This window comes from Cervus canadensis, chromosome 12, assembly GCF_019320065.1.
Source record: "Cervus canadensis isolate Bull #8, Minnesota chromosome 12, ASM1932006v1, whole genome shotgun sequence".
NCBI lineage: Eukaryota > Metazoa > Chordata > Mammalia > Artiodactyla > Cervidae > Cervus > Cervus canadensis.
The window spans coordinates 73,379,982-73,394,024 of record NC_057397.1 but is presented as its reverse complement, the minus strand read 5'-3'; the positions used below and the strand labels follow the sequence as shown (position 1 = coordinate 73,394,024).

Below are 14,043 nucleotides of genomic sequence, written 5' to 3'. Positions count from 1 at the left end.
TTAAGAGAAATATTAATGTGTTACTTTGTGGAACAGAACATTCAAGCTCTGATAAATCATATAATTCATCAATTATTTGTCAGTATTTAATTAAATTTTTACACAGACATTTTAAATAAACTTATAACCCACATTAGATAATTTTACTCTGAAGTTAAACATTATTTTTTCTTAATCAAATGTATTTTTACAACATAAAAGGTCTCCTATAGACAGATGCCTAAAGTAAGATTTTAATTTTAATGATTTGAATTAATGCAAGGCAGAACTTTTTAAAAAAGCCAAACAGAGAAAGGTAGGTGGTGGGCTATATACGAATCCTAGTACTTTCTCAGTAATTCCTTCTCTTTTACCCCACTCACCAGTAGAACACCAGTGTGTTTTCACATCCCAGTTGAGATGACCTGTGCTAAAATTAATATCGTGCCCAGTCTGAATCTGCCTGCAATGCAGATTAGGTTCGATCCCCTGGAGGAGGAAACTGCAAGGCACTCCAGTATTCTTGCCTGGAAGATCCCACGTATAAAGGAGCTTGGCGGGCTACGTCCATGGGGTCGTAAAGAGTCGGACTCGACTGAGCATACACATGCCTGACTCCCTACTGTCTTCCTCCTCACAACTAGGCAGAATAGAATGCTGCAGAAAGCACCGCCCCTAAATAAAGCACCACGGCTTTGATTTAGTCAAGACACTCACTGTCTGATCCAAGGATCAGTCAGTTCAGTTCAGTGGCTCAGTTGTGTCCGACTCTTTGCGACCCCATAGACTGCAGCACACCAGGCCTCCCTGTCCATCACCAACTCCTGAAGTTAAGGATAAGTGACTAATATGAGGATGATTCTTGCCCAATGACCTACCTCACTGGTTTGTAATTAAAATCAAACAGAACATACTTAAAGTGTTCTATGAACTTTCACACACTATATACATAAAATTTATTATGTTGATTTTTGTCCATGCCCAGCGTCTTAACCCAGCCGCAGACACTAAGAATAGCCCAAACACAATCACCTTGCTTGGGGCAAATTAAGGGAGTCTTAGCTGAGTAATTCAGATGCCACAGATTGTAAGACATTCTTGTTTCTCTTATTGTAAGCGTATTAGTTTCTCTAGGTTTATTCTCAAAACTGGATCCTACTTTCTTCCTGGTAACAAATGGGGTCCAAATATAGAAATGAATAAGTGAATCAAAACAAGGAAGTCTTATTCTTCAGATTCCCGCCCTAATGTTTTGTCTAATACCAGTCCACTCCCCGTAGAGCTGGTCTCTGCCTTCCTCTCTCTTACTATTTTGGAGAAATGACCTGAATTCTTGTCCCATGGATGGGATCTTCCTGGTATCTCTGTAGCTCTCAAATTAGGTCTGGCTGTCTGGTGTTACCACACTCTCTAGGTTTTGTCTCAATATCTAGCTCAGCCAATTAGCAGATTTAGACTCAAGAAGCAAATTCTCTTCTACCCACTCTCGTCCACAAATGGAGCAGGAGTCTCTGTGAGGTGAAGAGCTCTGTGCCCTCCTAAGCTGGTTAAGTCAAAACTGTGTGCCCACCAGCAGTGGTTACCAGGGAAAGCCCTCCTGCCTTGGCTGGGGAGTCAGGCAAGGTCCTTCTTCACCCACGAATCACTTTCTTAACCACTCCGTTACTCTGGTTTACTAACGCTCTGGAGTGACCACAGAGAACTGGATGGCTCCTGATGCTGCTGCCTTTTATCACACTAAACACATTATTCACTGTGGTAAACAATGAACTAATGAATCCAAAAGAAGACAATATTTACCTCTTATTTGAACATAATTTGTGATTTCAATTAAATGAAGTGGACTCTAGAAACAAATGATCTGTGTGTCAGAATGTAAAAACTATTACTGTACCAATGTATCTGTTAGAGATAGCAGTAATTAGATACAAAATGATATAATTAACTCTGAAAAGAGTTTTTTAAAAATCACATACAGTAAGCCTTGTCCCAAACCAAATATCCATAAAGAAAATGGCATTTTTAATTGTCATTTTACATTAGCACATTATTTTCAATTCAATATCAAAAACTATAGTTTATCTATACCATCAATGTCATAAACTAAAATATGAATGTCATAAGTTTGGCAATCACTTTACAATATTTGTAAGAATACAAGTTATTTGGATTTGGTAAATAAAGTTAAATTAACATTAATTTTGTTTTCTTTTTCGTTTTCTGATGGTTTTATAAGAGTGCTTTCTATTTTTCTTCATTTTATAAGAGAGGACATCAAACATCTGAGCATTACCTTTGTAGTAAATCCAATGATTTTATAGAAAATGACTGATTTTCTTTGTCTTTTCATCTTTTCATTTGGTATGAAATAAAGCCTAAGGATCTGGAGATATGTGAACCACTATAGTATAAATAGCTAGGGTTTTGTCCCATGGTCACACTAATGAATGTTGAAAGACAGATGGAGCATAAGATAAAGATATGGGAATATGGACAGAATAATGAGTGAGGACGATAAAGCTGAACTGTTAGGAATTGGAGGTAAAGCTAATTAAGGAGGGCGGAAATGGGATGGAGATAGGAAAGAAGCAGTACGAGTGACCGGGTAGCACATCCAGAAGATGGGCGGCCAGCGGGGTCCTGACTCTCCGAGAAGCACTGGAGTTAACGAGCGTTATAGGTCAGTCAGCAGTTGCACCCAACTTAAATGCTTGACGGCAGTTAGACAACTGAAGCCGGAGAACTCCCACCGGAATAACTGTACAAGCTTGTAACATCTCTCACGCTCCCGATATCCCCTTTCTGCCTTTAATCCCCTGGTGGGATTCCTGAGCTTACTGTTTAATTACCCTGGTCCGTCCCTGTCACCAGGGTCAGAGGCTGTCAGCCTCCGAGAATCACAGACTAGGGCAGCTGCCTTCATTTGTAGACACAGCATGAGTCGCTACCCTCTGGGTTTTCACTTGACTGTGGATTTTCTGTGGTCAGTCTTCCAATTTAAAGTACAATGCAATTTTGGCCCCGGAGCTTATCAATAGAAGGTAACTTCTAATTTATAATAAACAGTCACTTCTGGGATTCTGTTTATATTATTTAGAAATTTGGATTGAATTGGATCCCAATTGTAATAAGGGATTTGTAAAAGCCAGATGTACTCACATTGTTTATAAAAAGTGGATGGTTGAATAATACTCAGTAAACATGATTAGTGGTGTCAAAAATATAGATTATTCCTGCTCATGAGACTTGCTTTTCCATAAAATATTATATAACTTCCATTACTCACATTTTTCTTTTAATTTTTTTGCTTTTATAGAAATATAGATTATAAATTTCAATTCAAAAAAGATAACAAGCATTTCTGACGTGAAAAACTTTCTTTAAAGTATGTTTTTGTGGTAGAGTTCTAAATAAGGTGTGTTTATTCAATATATTGCTGTGCTTATTTTATTTCAAATATATTAGTTCATGAGGTTTAAAATTAAATGTGCTTTCTCTGTAGATTAATACTCTCCTTTTCAACGTTGTCGAATAGAAGTAAATTGCTTGGTTGAATACAAACTAAGCCCATGTGAGTGGCTCTTTTTCTTGTTTTTCAGAAATAGGAGACACTGAGAGTTGAAAATGCATTCATCATCAGGAGAATTTATTTTAAAAGCATCCAAGCTCCTGTACAGCCAGTAGATAAATTACCCACTATTCAACAGAAGGAAAGCACAATTAGTTTCACATTATACTAAACAAATCATCTCTTTAAGTGACAGTAGTTTTTGAGAAAAAGGCAGCAAGAATGTCATAGTTGTTCCCTTTCTCTCATGTCTTTAGAAGCAAACAACTAGTCTCTTCCCAGACTACAAGTTCTATGGAAAGCAGGGTGAATCTATTTTGCTGTTGGTTTAGATAAGGAGAATTATATTCATGCCTGTATCCATATGGTTAATAACAGCCACTTCATGTAATCTGCCATCACTTAACCTGAAGAAGCACGATTAGTAAACTTTGCATACACAGCCACTGCAGCATTTTAAGCAAGTCCCATCTGTAATAGTGAAGTGATCAATGGAGGTCTTGGAGGGAAGACTGCAGTGCAGGCATGCAGCCTCCTGCAACATGAATCGGTCCTCAGAACCCCCAAACCACAACGGCTCATGCTTGCAAGTCAGTCATAGCTCAGTTGTTGAAGAATCCGCCTGCAATGCAGGAAACCCCAGTTGGATTCCTGGGTCGGGAAGACCCCCTGGAGAAGGATAGGCTACCCACTCCAGTATTCTTGGGCTTCCCTGGTGGCTCAGCTGGTAAAGAATCTGCCTGCAATGCGGGAGACCTGGGTTCGATCCCTGGGTTGGGAAGATCCCCTGGAGAAGGGAAAGGCTACCCACTCCAGTGTTCTATCCTGGAGAATTCCATGGAGTGTATAGTCCATGCGGTCAGGTCACAGAGAGTCGGACATGACTAAGCGGCTTTCACTTTCCCCTTTTATCCTTCTATAGGCTAAGTTTAATTTTATTTATTAAGGTATTCATTCCACATTTATAAGGGATAATTTTTGATACATGTATATAAGAAATGTACAAAATTTCTTTACACCACACAGAAAGTAGCACATTGAGTTTGACCCTTAAGTTCAAGATTTCATTGTCTCTTCTCATGTAAATGCACACAGCCTGGAACTACATAAAGAACACATAGAATAATGTCTTAATTTTTTAAAATCACATATATATTTTATTAGTAAGGATATAATATATATTGTGTGAGAAGAAGATAAGAAGAAGAAAAAGGAAGCAGGACTAAGGGAAAGAAGCAGAAAGAGAGAGAATGTCAAAATATTAAAGTGTACTTAAGCCAAACCCGTGAACTTTCTTTCCTGGTGATTTTTTCTATGCTTTGACTGGAGAAAAGATTATTAAGGGTATATATTTTGCTATTTTTAGTTGTTTAATTTATGTAAGTTTTTAACTCAAAATTGTTAGGCATTAATTATTAGGATTATAAGTAAAGCAAATTTTACAAAGTACTTCTAAGAATTCTTTTAAAAATAATTGTCCCTGATTAATTAAATGTTGTAAATGACATTTGTAAATTTAACATATTGCTTATCATGTTTTTTAAGTACTTCATTTGTCTGGTTTAACAAATAAAATCTTTCTGAAAATGAAATAATTCTTAAAATCTAATAAGTTAAATGTATTAATATGATGTCCTAAAGTTTTCTTAGACTTTCCAGTATCATATTTGAATATAAGATGTGGATATAAGACAGATCACAAAACTGAAATATTATGTCTCAATTTTTAACTGCATAGTCTAAGACAAAATCACAAGGCTGTCACATTAATAGACTAAATTATTTGAAATAACACATGTTTACAGTACCAAATGTTCACAGATTTCTTAACACAGAAATATTAGTACTGATTTCTGTTCCTGTAAACATATCAGAGTCAACTCTGAGTCTTCCTAGAATTAAAAGGTATGTACTCACTAAGGAAGACGACATCCAGTTAACTGAAACCATTGAGACGTACATCTGTTCTTGAGTGTGAAAGGCACATGCCCATGAAAGAAGAGAAAATACCATCTAGGCTCCCTGAGTCCCTTTCAGCCTGGGATCTTGACTGGGCATGTGACATAAAGCTGAAGATGTCCAGGGCCATTCTCACCACCTCAACTGCTATATCAATCTTTTTCTTAATATCTGTATCACAGGCCTCAACACTTTAGTAAAAGGTCAGGTTACCGGGTTCTCCGGCCACTCGTAGGCATCAGGAACTACCAGAAAAAGCAGCCTGTGTACGTGACCTGCCAGCCCTCACTCAGCCTCACGAGACAGGGCTCTGGTCTGCAGCATTTTCTTACTGAGAAGTAAAGAGCCCACAAAGCTTCTGTCAGCCTCAGAGCTTTGTATGGACATATTGGACTGGCCAAAAAATTCCTTTGGTTTTTAAGTAAAAGTAAGAGACACATTTTTCGTTTTCACCAAGACCTTTTTTTTGTTCTATTACCTTCTGCCATTGTTCAGCCAACTTCGTAATTCCAAAATCTTCCCCAAACTTATCTTTTTGAGCAAAGAATCATCTTCCAGAGAATTGAAACTGTTTTTCCTTTAAGAGGATTTTGCAAAGACCAAAATAAATGGACATCCAAAGATGCAATGTCTGCTTGATACAGCAAATGAATCAGAACTTCCCAGCCAAGCTGTAACAGCTTTTCCCTGGTCATCAAAGAAACATGCAGTCTTGCCATATCCTGATGGAGGATTACGCGTTTTCTGTTGACTTAATTCCAGACGATTTTCAGGGAGAGATGCTCTCAGTTGGCCTAATTGGGAGTGTTGGAATTAATTGTTTGGTTTTCTGGAAGGAGCTCAAAATAGACGACTCCCGTCCAATTCTTCCATATTCACAAGGTTACCGTCTTTGGAGGAAGACCTGCCTTTGGTGTGGTTGGTGGTGGTTCCCTTGGCTTGTCCCATGGTCTCTTCCATTCCACATTATTGTACAGTATGCACTTTTCATCACCTGTCACAATTAGTTTCAAAAATGGAACATTTTCGTTTTGTTTCAATAGAGAATCATGTAGGAAATTCTGTCAAGAAGGGTTTTTTTCACTTAACTTATGTGAAACCCAAACATCAAAGTGATTAACATGCAAAGCTGATGCAAATGCTTTTCAGGGATACTTTTGAGTATGCCGGCTATCTCCCGTGTGGTGTGACTTTGTTCTCAATGAACGTCTTGATTTGATGGCTATCAGCTTCAACTGGTGTCCTTGGACCTTGGAGCATCGTCCAGCAAGAAATCGCTAGCATAAGACATCACAAACCACTTTTTGACATGGTTTGATCAGTCGTAGAACCTTCTCTATACACTGCACAAGTTCTTTCTTGCATTTCGGTTGCATTTTTAACATTCTTGAAATAATAAAGGATAATATGCCAGAAATGCTGCTTGATTTTTCCATCTTCAATATTAAAATGGCTACACAAAAATTCACCAGTTTTGATAAGGTTCTTTTTTTTTTTTTTTAATGCACACTGATATGACATCTGTCACAATACAGTCTAACAAAATTGTTTCCAATAAAGTTAAAGGCAGTGAGAGCCAGCTTACAGGGGGGAAAAAAAAGAATGAACTTTTTGGCCAACCCAATACTTTCCTGGTTTTAGGTTAAATGAGTGTTCCTTTGTCCTGCATAAAGGTGTAAAGCAGTGGTCCCTGGACACGCCTCTGTCTTCTAGTGTTCAGACTCCAGGAGAGCGGGCTCCGGCTCCTCAGGCAGGGCGGGATGCCCGTAGATGACTTACCCCATTCACTCTCAGGGAGGCTCGCCAACCGTAGGGACTAGCACACAGTGAGCTGTAAAGTATCATTCCGTCCAGTGCCCGACCACACCAGGTTTGGCTCGACAGCTTTGGTGCCACAATACCAAGACAAAGATGTCTGGAGTTCTCCCCTGGGAGTGATAACCAGGAGTGCTGCAAGGTATATTGATAGCTGATGTATGATCTTCTCAGCAGCATCTCCCATCCAAACTGATTTGCTTGTCTTTGACTCTAAGACATAGATTTCCTAATGCCAAAAAAATCTGTGAAGTTGACGGATAGTAGGTTTAAGTATATATTTTACCTAAACACAAAGACCTTGAACTTGGTAGAATTCTAGAATAAATAATTGCCCTTCTCCACTAGTCTAAATAATCTTGCATCATTTTATCTTCATATTCATATTCAGTTTCTCAATTCAGTTCTTCAACCAGTTGAATTTTCACTTTTAAATGGTGTTTCCTGGCTCATGGTTGCAGCCTGAGTCTTTCACTGTCCTTCCTGCCTCTGGATTCCTTCTTTTGTAACCAGCATTGTGTAACTCAGATCATTTCCCTGTATTGATTTTTTCTCCTATCCTAGGTATGTAAGGCTAAGGAATGCGCTCTTAAAAGCCTTTTCCAGGTGAAAAATTCTCCATGTTAACTCTTTAGGGGCAGTAAAGTTTCCTGAGCAGCTCAGGCCTCTTAGCCTAGATCTACTAGTGGTTCTCTTCTGACCTCGACAAATAATTGAAAAATAATTGTTGGTCTCAGTCAGTAAATCAACTGGATTTTAAAAAAAAATCATATCATGCTACAAACATAGATAATTTTAGTATTGTATACAACAAAGGCTCTGAGAACTTAAAGCTTCTCAGAATTAATTATCCTAGACATCTAAGACTCCTTTTGACTTTTGCCTCATTGAGCCTTGAAATCTAACTTATATATCTTTGCATGCTGTCAGCAATGAAATAAAAATTTCTTATTTTAAATAATTTTTCTTTCTCAGTTTCTACAGATAAAGTGATTTGAAGTAATGAATGATGCCATCAAAGCAGAAAAGAGAAACTGTGAAAACCCCCAGAAATGTGAAAGGAGGTTTCCTACAGGATAGCAGCATCTTCGGTTCAATTTATAAAAACCCAAATAAATAAAATGGACAGTATTGTTCAATTTTAGAAATTCCATTTCTTCTATGTTCTAAGCTGTATAATTGTCAGGTTTTTATGGTTTAGATTGTAAATGTGTTCTTCCCTTTGCTAATTATGTTTTTTTTTTTTAAGTCTTAAAATGTGAAGGACATTTATGAATGGTAAGGGAGACACTGTATACAAATGTATATTTGTAAAAGCTATTTTTATGATTAGCATGTTTTACTGTTGATCATATATAAAAGTCAGGTGATATTGCAATTATAAACTTAAAACTTATTTATTTCCAACAATGTCATGTAAGAAAAGATACATTGTATGCTAGTTTTTATAATTTATTTTTAACTTATAGTTTAAAGTACTTCAGATCATAAGGATAAAATACTTGAAAAATTGTATTTCTGCCCTCAATAAGCACCATTTTTATTAATAAAGAATGCAAATATTTCAGATGTGATTCAATAGTTAAAGGATTGTTGGTTTGACCTGTAATTAAATTGAGCATCCTCTGCTTGACTGAACTGAAATGATCCAATTAATACCCAGTATTTCGGTCTGGGTAGGAGATCCCATGGATGGATTTTAATGCCAATACAGATAAGAACTAGATTGGCAAGGAAGATTGTCTTGCCTTTGGATCCAAAAGTTCAAATTAGTGCATACATCTCTTCATTCCATCTCCTGTTACTAAGGATTCTCCATTCCCTGGCATTGCAAGTGCTTTCCAAATGCCCTTAGCTGTTGTCTTGTGCTGTGGAAATGGAAGAAACCATCTTCACAGACTAGGAGAATTAAGTGTATAATTTCTTAATAAATACTGCTTCTTTTAAAACAAAGTTGGTGTGTATCTTTCTTTGGGGGTGCATTTAGTTTTAATACTCAGTTTGAATTTTTAAGTCCTTTGCAATGTCACAAAATCAGTGGAATAATGAAAGCAGCATAACCTTATTAATATGCAGATTACATGTTCTATATGCCTACACGTTTTACGGGATGACATATTCTGGGGCACATTAATTTGGTATGTAATAGAAAGTCAGAGGGCCCTCAACCCATGATGGAAGGCATAGTATGGTTTATATTTCTAGGAAGCACATTTTTAATCCAAATACAGAATTTTGAGAAAGTATTTCAGGATAGAAGGCAAAACTACTTGAATACAGGTATTTATGCTCTGCCCAACTAAACTCTGCTACTAAATGATTGTCAGCTCATTAAAGAGCAGAGAGAAAACATGCAACCTCATCAAGAGCACTTTGGAGGTTTAAGGCCACTTTTCAAAGAAATTGAGGATCTAAAATCACATTTGTGTGTTTTGTCTTATTTTTCTACTTTAATTTCACTAAGATGAGTGATCCTCTTTCTCTGTCTTTTAATTGTAAACTAATGAAATCTTACACAATTTCATCCAACAAAGAATATCAAAAAAACAAATTTTGAAGAACAAAAGGATCTCTGTTATTAAAGAAAATAAATACATTGCATTTTCCTATTTAAAGTCTTTAACAATTTGCCCACTACAACCTAGAGGCTGGATCAGGAATGTGTTTCCTTTTTAAGAAAATGTGAAAACCACAATGTAGTAAACCAGTTTTAACCATAATGAGCATTGGAGATTTTGTAATTGCTGTGTTTTAATTCTGAAGCTGCAAAGAGCCTGTATATGCTTCTGTAATGGGCTTTCCTGGTGGCTCAGACAGTAAAGAATCTGCCTGCAATACAGGAGACCTGGGTTCAGTCCCTGGGTTGGGAAGATCCCCTGGAGGAGGGCATAGCTACCCACTCCAGTATTCTTGCCTGGAGAATTCCATGGACAGGAGCCTGGTGGGCTATAGTCCAGGGGGTCACAGAGAGTCGGACACGACTGAGCGACTAAGCACAGCACACTTCTGTAGGAGAATAAAATCAACAGAGTGATTTCACAGTCTGCTGTCAAGTAGACGCGTTTGCCTGGCATAATCTGATGCTCCAGAAAAGAACTGTTGGAGATACTGTCTACTAGGAAAATACGCATGTGTATATTTTTCCAAATTTGCCATTTGTCTATCCTCATAGTGGACAATGAACAGTGTGGCATCTATAGAGTTTATTATTATAAATTAAAAACAGTACACCTTCTCAGATATTCATTAACTGCTCCCAAAGTAAAATGAATAATTCAAATGTATGAAATAATCCTTTGTGTTGGAGTTGATTTTCTCCACACAGGCTTTGAAATATAAAACCATGGGTCTTTCTCTTTATTCACTACCCATTCTTGGTTTAAGAATTTCCTTTGATGACAAGGATGGAACAAAATATACACCAGATTAACGAAATATAGATTATTGGGGATTTATGATCCCTGAAGGTTTAGTTTAATAAGTAACAAGGAAGATTTTAAGAAATGAGAGGAGTGTGGACTTCTAACTCAGATTACATCAGTCTCATGAAAGAAAGAGAAGTGGCATTTCTCAATGCATTCAATTCAAGAAAAAAACATGGGACAGCAGGCCCATGGCTTGGGAAGTTCGGTAAGCTGAGCACTAGTGATCATGGAAAGGGGAAATACCAATTTTGCATCCACCTGCTTCAACAAAAGAACAGTTTTCAAAGCAGAAATACACAAAAAATGATAGAAGTGACACAGAAGATAAGAAGAAACTATTTTAAATGTATTAAAGTTCAAAAAAAAAATAAAGTTCAGAGAACAGGAATTACACGTGCAAATGCCTGCAGAGGCCTGATAAGAAACACAAATGCACAAAGCAGGCCTGAAGGAAGTTGGTAGACCTTCAAGGCAACTATGAAGATGAGGAGACCCAATGGCTGCCTACTTCAGAAACGCAGACCTGGATGCACCCGTTTTCCTGATTTTTCCAGAGAAGGCAGACACCCAGAGTTTGAAATGAGATTTCCTATTTTGTTTTGCTTTAATATGAATATGAATGAAACCATATCTAGGATTTAGTAGTTGCAAAACAAAGCAAAAAAATTCTGCAGTATGGGGGAAGGGCAGATTGAGGATGTAGTTGGCGCATATACACCATCACGTGTAAAACAGATCACTGGGGGGCCGCTCTGCATACCAGGGGGCCCAGCCTGCTGCTCTGTGACGACCGGGCCGGGAGGGCTGGGAGGGGAGAGGAGGCTCGAGGGGGCGGGGACGTGTGTACGTGATTATAACTGATCTGCATTGTCACAGGGCAGAAATCACGACAGCATTTTGAATCAATTATCTTCCAATTGAAAAAATTTTTTAAATTTAAAAAGCTTACAGTAATGAGAACAAATTCAGGGCTATCTCTGTTAAGAAAAAGAAGGGAGAATAGAATAAGGGTATTCAATAGCATCTGTAAGATTTTTTAATTTATTAGGAAAAATATTTGAATCAAATGCTTTGAATCAAAGGTAGATCAGGCAGAGTGATAAAGAATCCACCCACCAAAGGAGATGGAAGAGATGCAGGTTTGACCCCTGGGTCAGGAATATCTCCTGGATTAGAAATGGCAACCCACTCCAGTATTCCTGCCTGGAAAACCCCATGGACAGAGGAGCCTGGCAGGCTACAGCCTATGAAGTTGTAAAGAGTCAGACACGACTGAGCAAACACACACATACACACTGGTGTTCATTTCATTTTCTCTATGCTTTTGCAGGCTTAAAGTACTTTAGAATGATGAAAGTGTGTGATTTATTTCAAAATGTTTATATATAGGTACATAGAAATATACATATTGATGATATAGATATGTGAGTGGTATAAATAACATGTAAAAGGTAGAAACTTAAGTCTTTGAATGAATCAGAAATCTGTAAGTTTGTGATCTACCTTTTCTAGAGAGGTTCAGATTCCAAAGACCAAAACTTAAAGAAAGAGTGATGTGTTACTCTAATGTTCTAAGCCATTCTGGCAGAGGAAGAACTTATAAGTGAATTTCTTATGTGTTAATGAAAAGACTTCCTGTCAGCCTTTGAGATATTTAGAACCACTCTAGGGACTTAAACATGGTTCATGCAAGAGTTTGGGGTGCCCGAGCTTGTAGCATAGCCTCCGTGTTTCTCTGTTGCATCTCTAATAATAAGGACTATGTCTTCTCTATCTTTGCATCCTTTGACTTAACTAGTCATTTCTCCATAAATGTCTGTGGAATTAAATGAAAGAGGGTATGGTCTGAGTTTCTACCTTACTGTAAAAAAAGCGCCAAAGCTATGATTTGTTAAGCAACTACTATGTTCTAAGAACTACATCAATACCTTTGTATGCATTATCACGAATGCACAGAAAAACTGCAGGAGAGCTGTGGTTAGCTCCAGTTTCCAAGTAAAGAACACAGATCCTTTAATCGGTCAGTTTTTAATTGGGTACCAACTCTGTGCTAAGCGCTACTCCTAACAATAGGGTCCGACTATAAACACCGAAGACTGAAAAGCCCTGTCCTTGAAAAGCTTACATGTTAAGGGAAGTGACACACGATAGGCCAATTAAGAAGCCAGTGTATAGTGCTGCAGGTAATCGTGATGATCAACAGAGACCAGAAAAGCTGGGAAGGAATGCAAGCCTGGTGCGGTTCTACACGGGTGCTCCCACAGGCTCCTCAGGGAAGGCTCCCTGCAGGGGCGTTTGGCAAGGACGCGGAGTCCGCCAGGGGCGATCCAAGGGCCATTTCCTGCAAAGTGTCCTGAGCGGGAGGCGCAGGACCTAAACCCCTGAAGCACGGATGTACTCGGCGTGTCAGGAAAAGCAAGGAGGGCGCTGCAGCTGGGTTAGAATGAAATGTGGGACAGGAAAGTAGATGAGGCCAAAGAAAAGCCATGGTTTCAGATCAGATCACAGAGCCGTAAAAGCGATTCTGAGTTCACTGGATGCATCAGCTGCACTGGATGGGGGAGATTCTGAGTGCAGGAATTATATGATCCAACTTAAAAGAACCACTTGGGCTCCTGAGTCCAGAATAGACTCTAGAGAAGTAAGGAATCCGCAAGTCCCCGCACTCTAGGTTGACAAACAGCTCCATGAGTCTGGCCTGTGACTAGCCTGGTCTGCTCAGAGCAGAGTAGCCTGTTCATCTGTTCACCAAACCTGTGTTGAGCCCTTACCGTATCCCATATGTGTACTTGATGCTGGGCATGCAGGTGTGGCACAGTCTCTTTGCTCAGGGCACCTAGTCTAGTGAATAAGAAAATACCAACATTTACAACCTTCACCCCTGTCTTCTGAGGAGCAGGCATACCTTTCTGAAGGGAGATCAAGCAGGTATCCCCTCATATCTTGATGGAAAGATTTGTGTTATCTGCTCCTTCCTAAATAACAACTTGTAAGAGAGATAGATTTCTATAACTGGCTTAGGTCAGTGGTTCTCAACCCTGTCTGTACTTAAATTACTTGGGCAATCAAACAAACAAACAAAAAGCTAATTAAATTGGAATAATATTGGAAAATGGCTGAATAAAGATAGAAAAAAAAAGTTTAAAACAACATTGCAATTTAAAAAGAACACTCTATGCCGAAGTCCTGTTCCTTACAGCTCTGATGGAAGCGGACGGACATGCATTTTTTAACTTAACTTTGATCAATCTGCTGAAACACAGAAGCATAGGTGCTCCAAAGTATAAAGAGCAAAGC

The 14,043-nt window shown here is 38.3% G+C and overlaps 1 protein-coding gene across 8 annotated transcripts in view; it reads left to right on the top strand.

The window, feature by feature from the left end:
- RALYL (RALY RNA binding protein like) overlaps window positions 1–9,274 on the top strand; it is a 773,956-nt gene extending 764,682 nt beyond the window's left edge. For all 8 annotated transcript variants that reach the window (XM_043483548.1, XM_043483551.1, XM_043483550.1 and 5 more), the window contains one exon: window positions 8,297–9,274. In XM_043483548.1, coding sequence (XP_043339483.1) covers window positions 8,297–8,314 — 18 coding nt within the window. In that variant the 3' untranslated portion in view covers window positions 8,315–9,274. The remainder of the gene's footprint in view (window positions 1–8,296) is intronic.
- The last annotated feature ends 4,769 nt before the right edge of the window (window positions 9,275–14,043 follow it).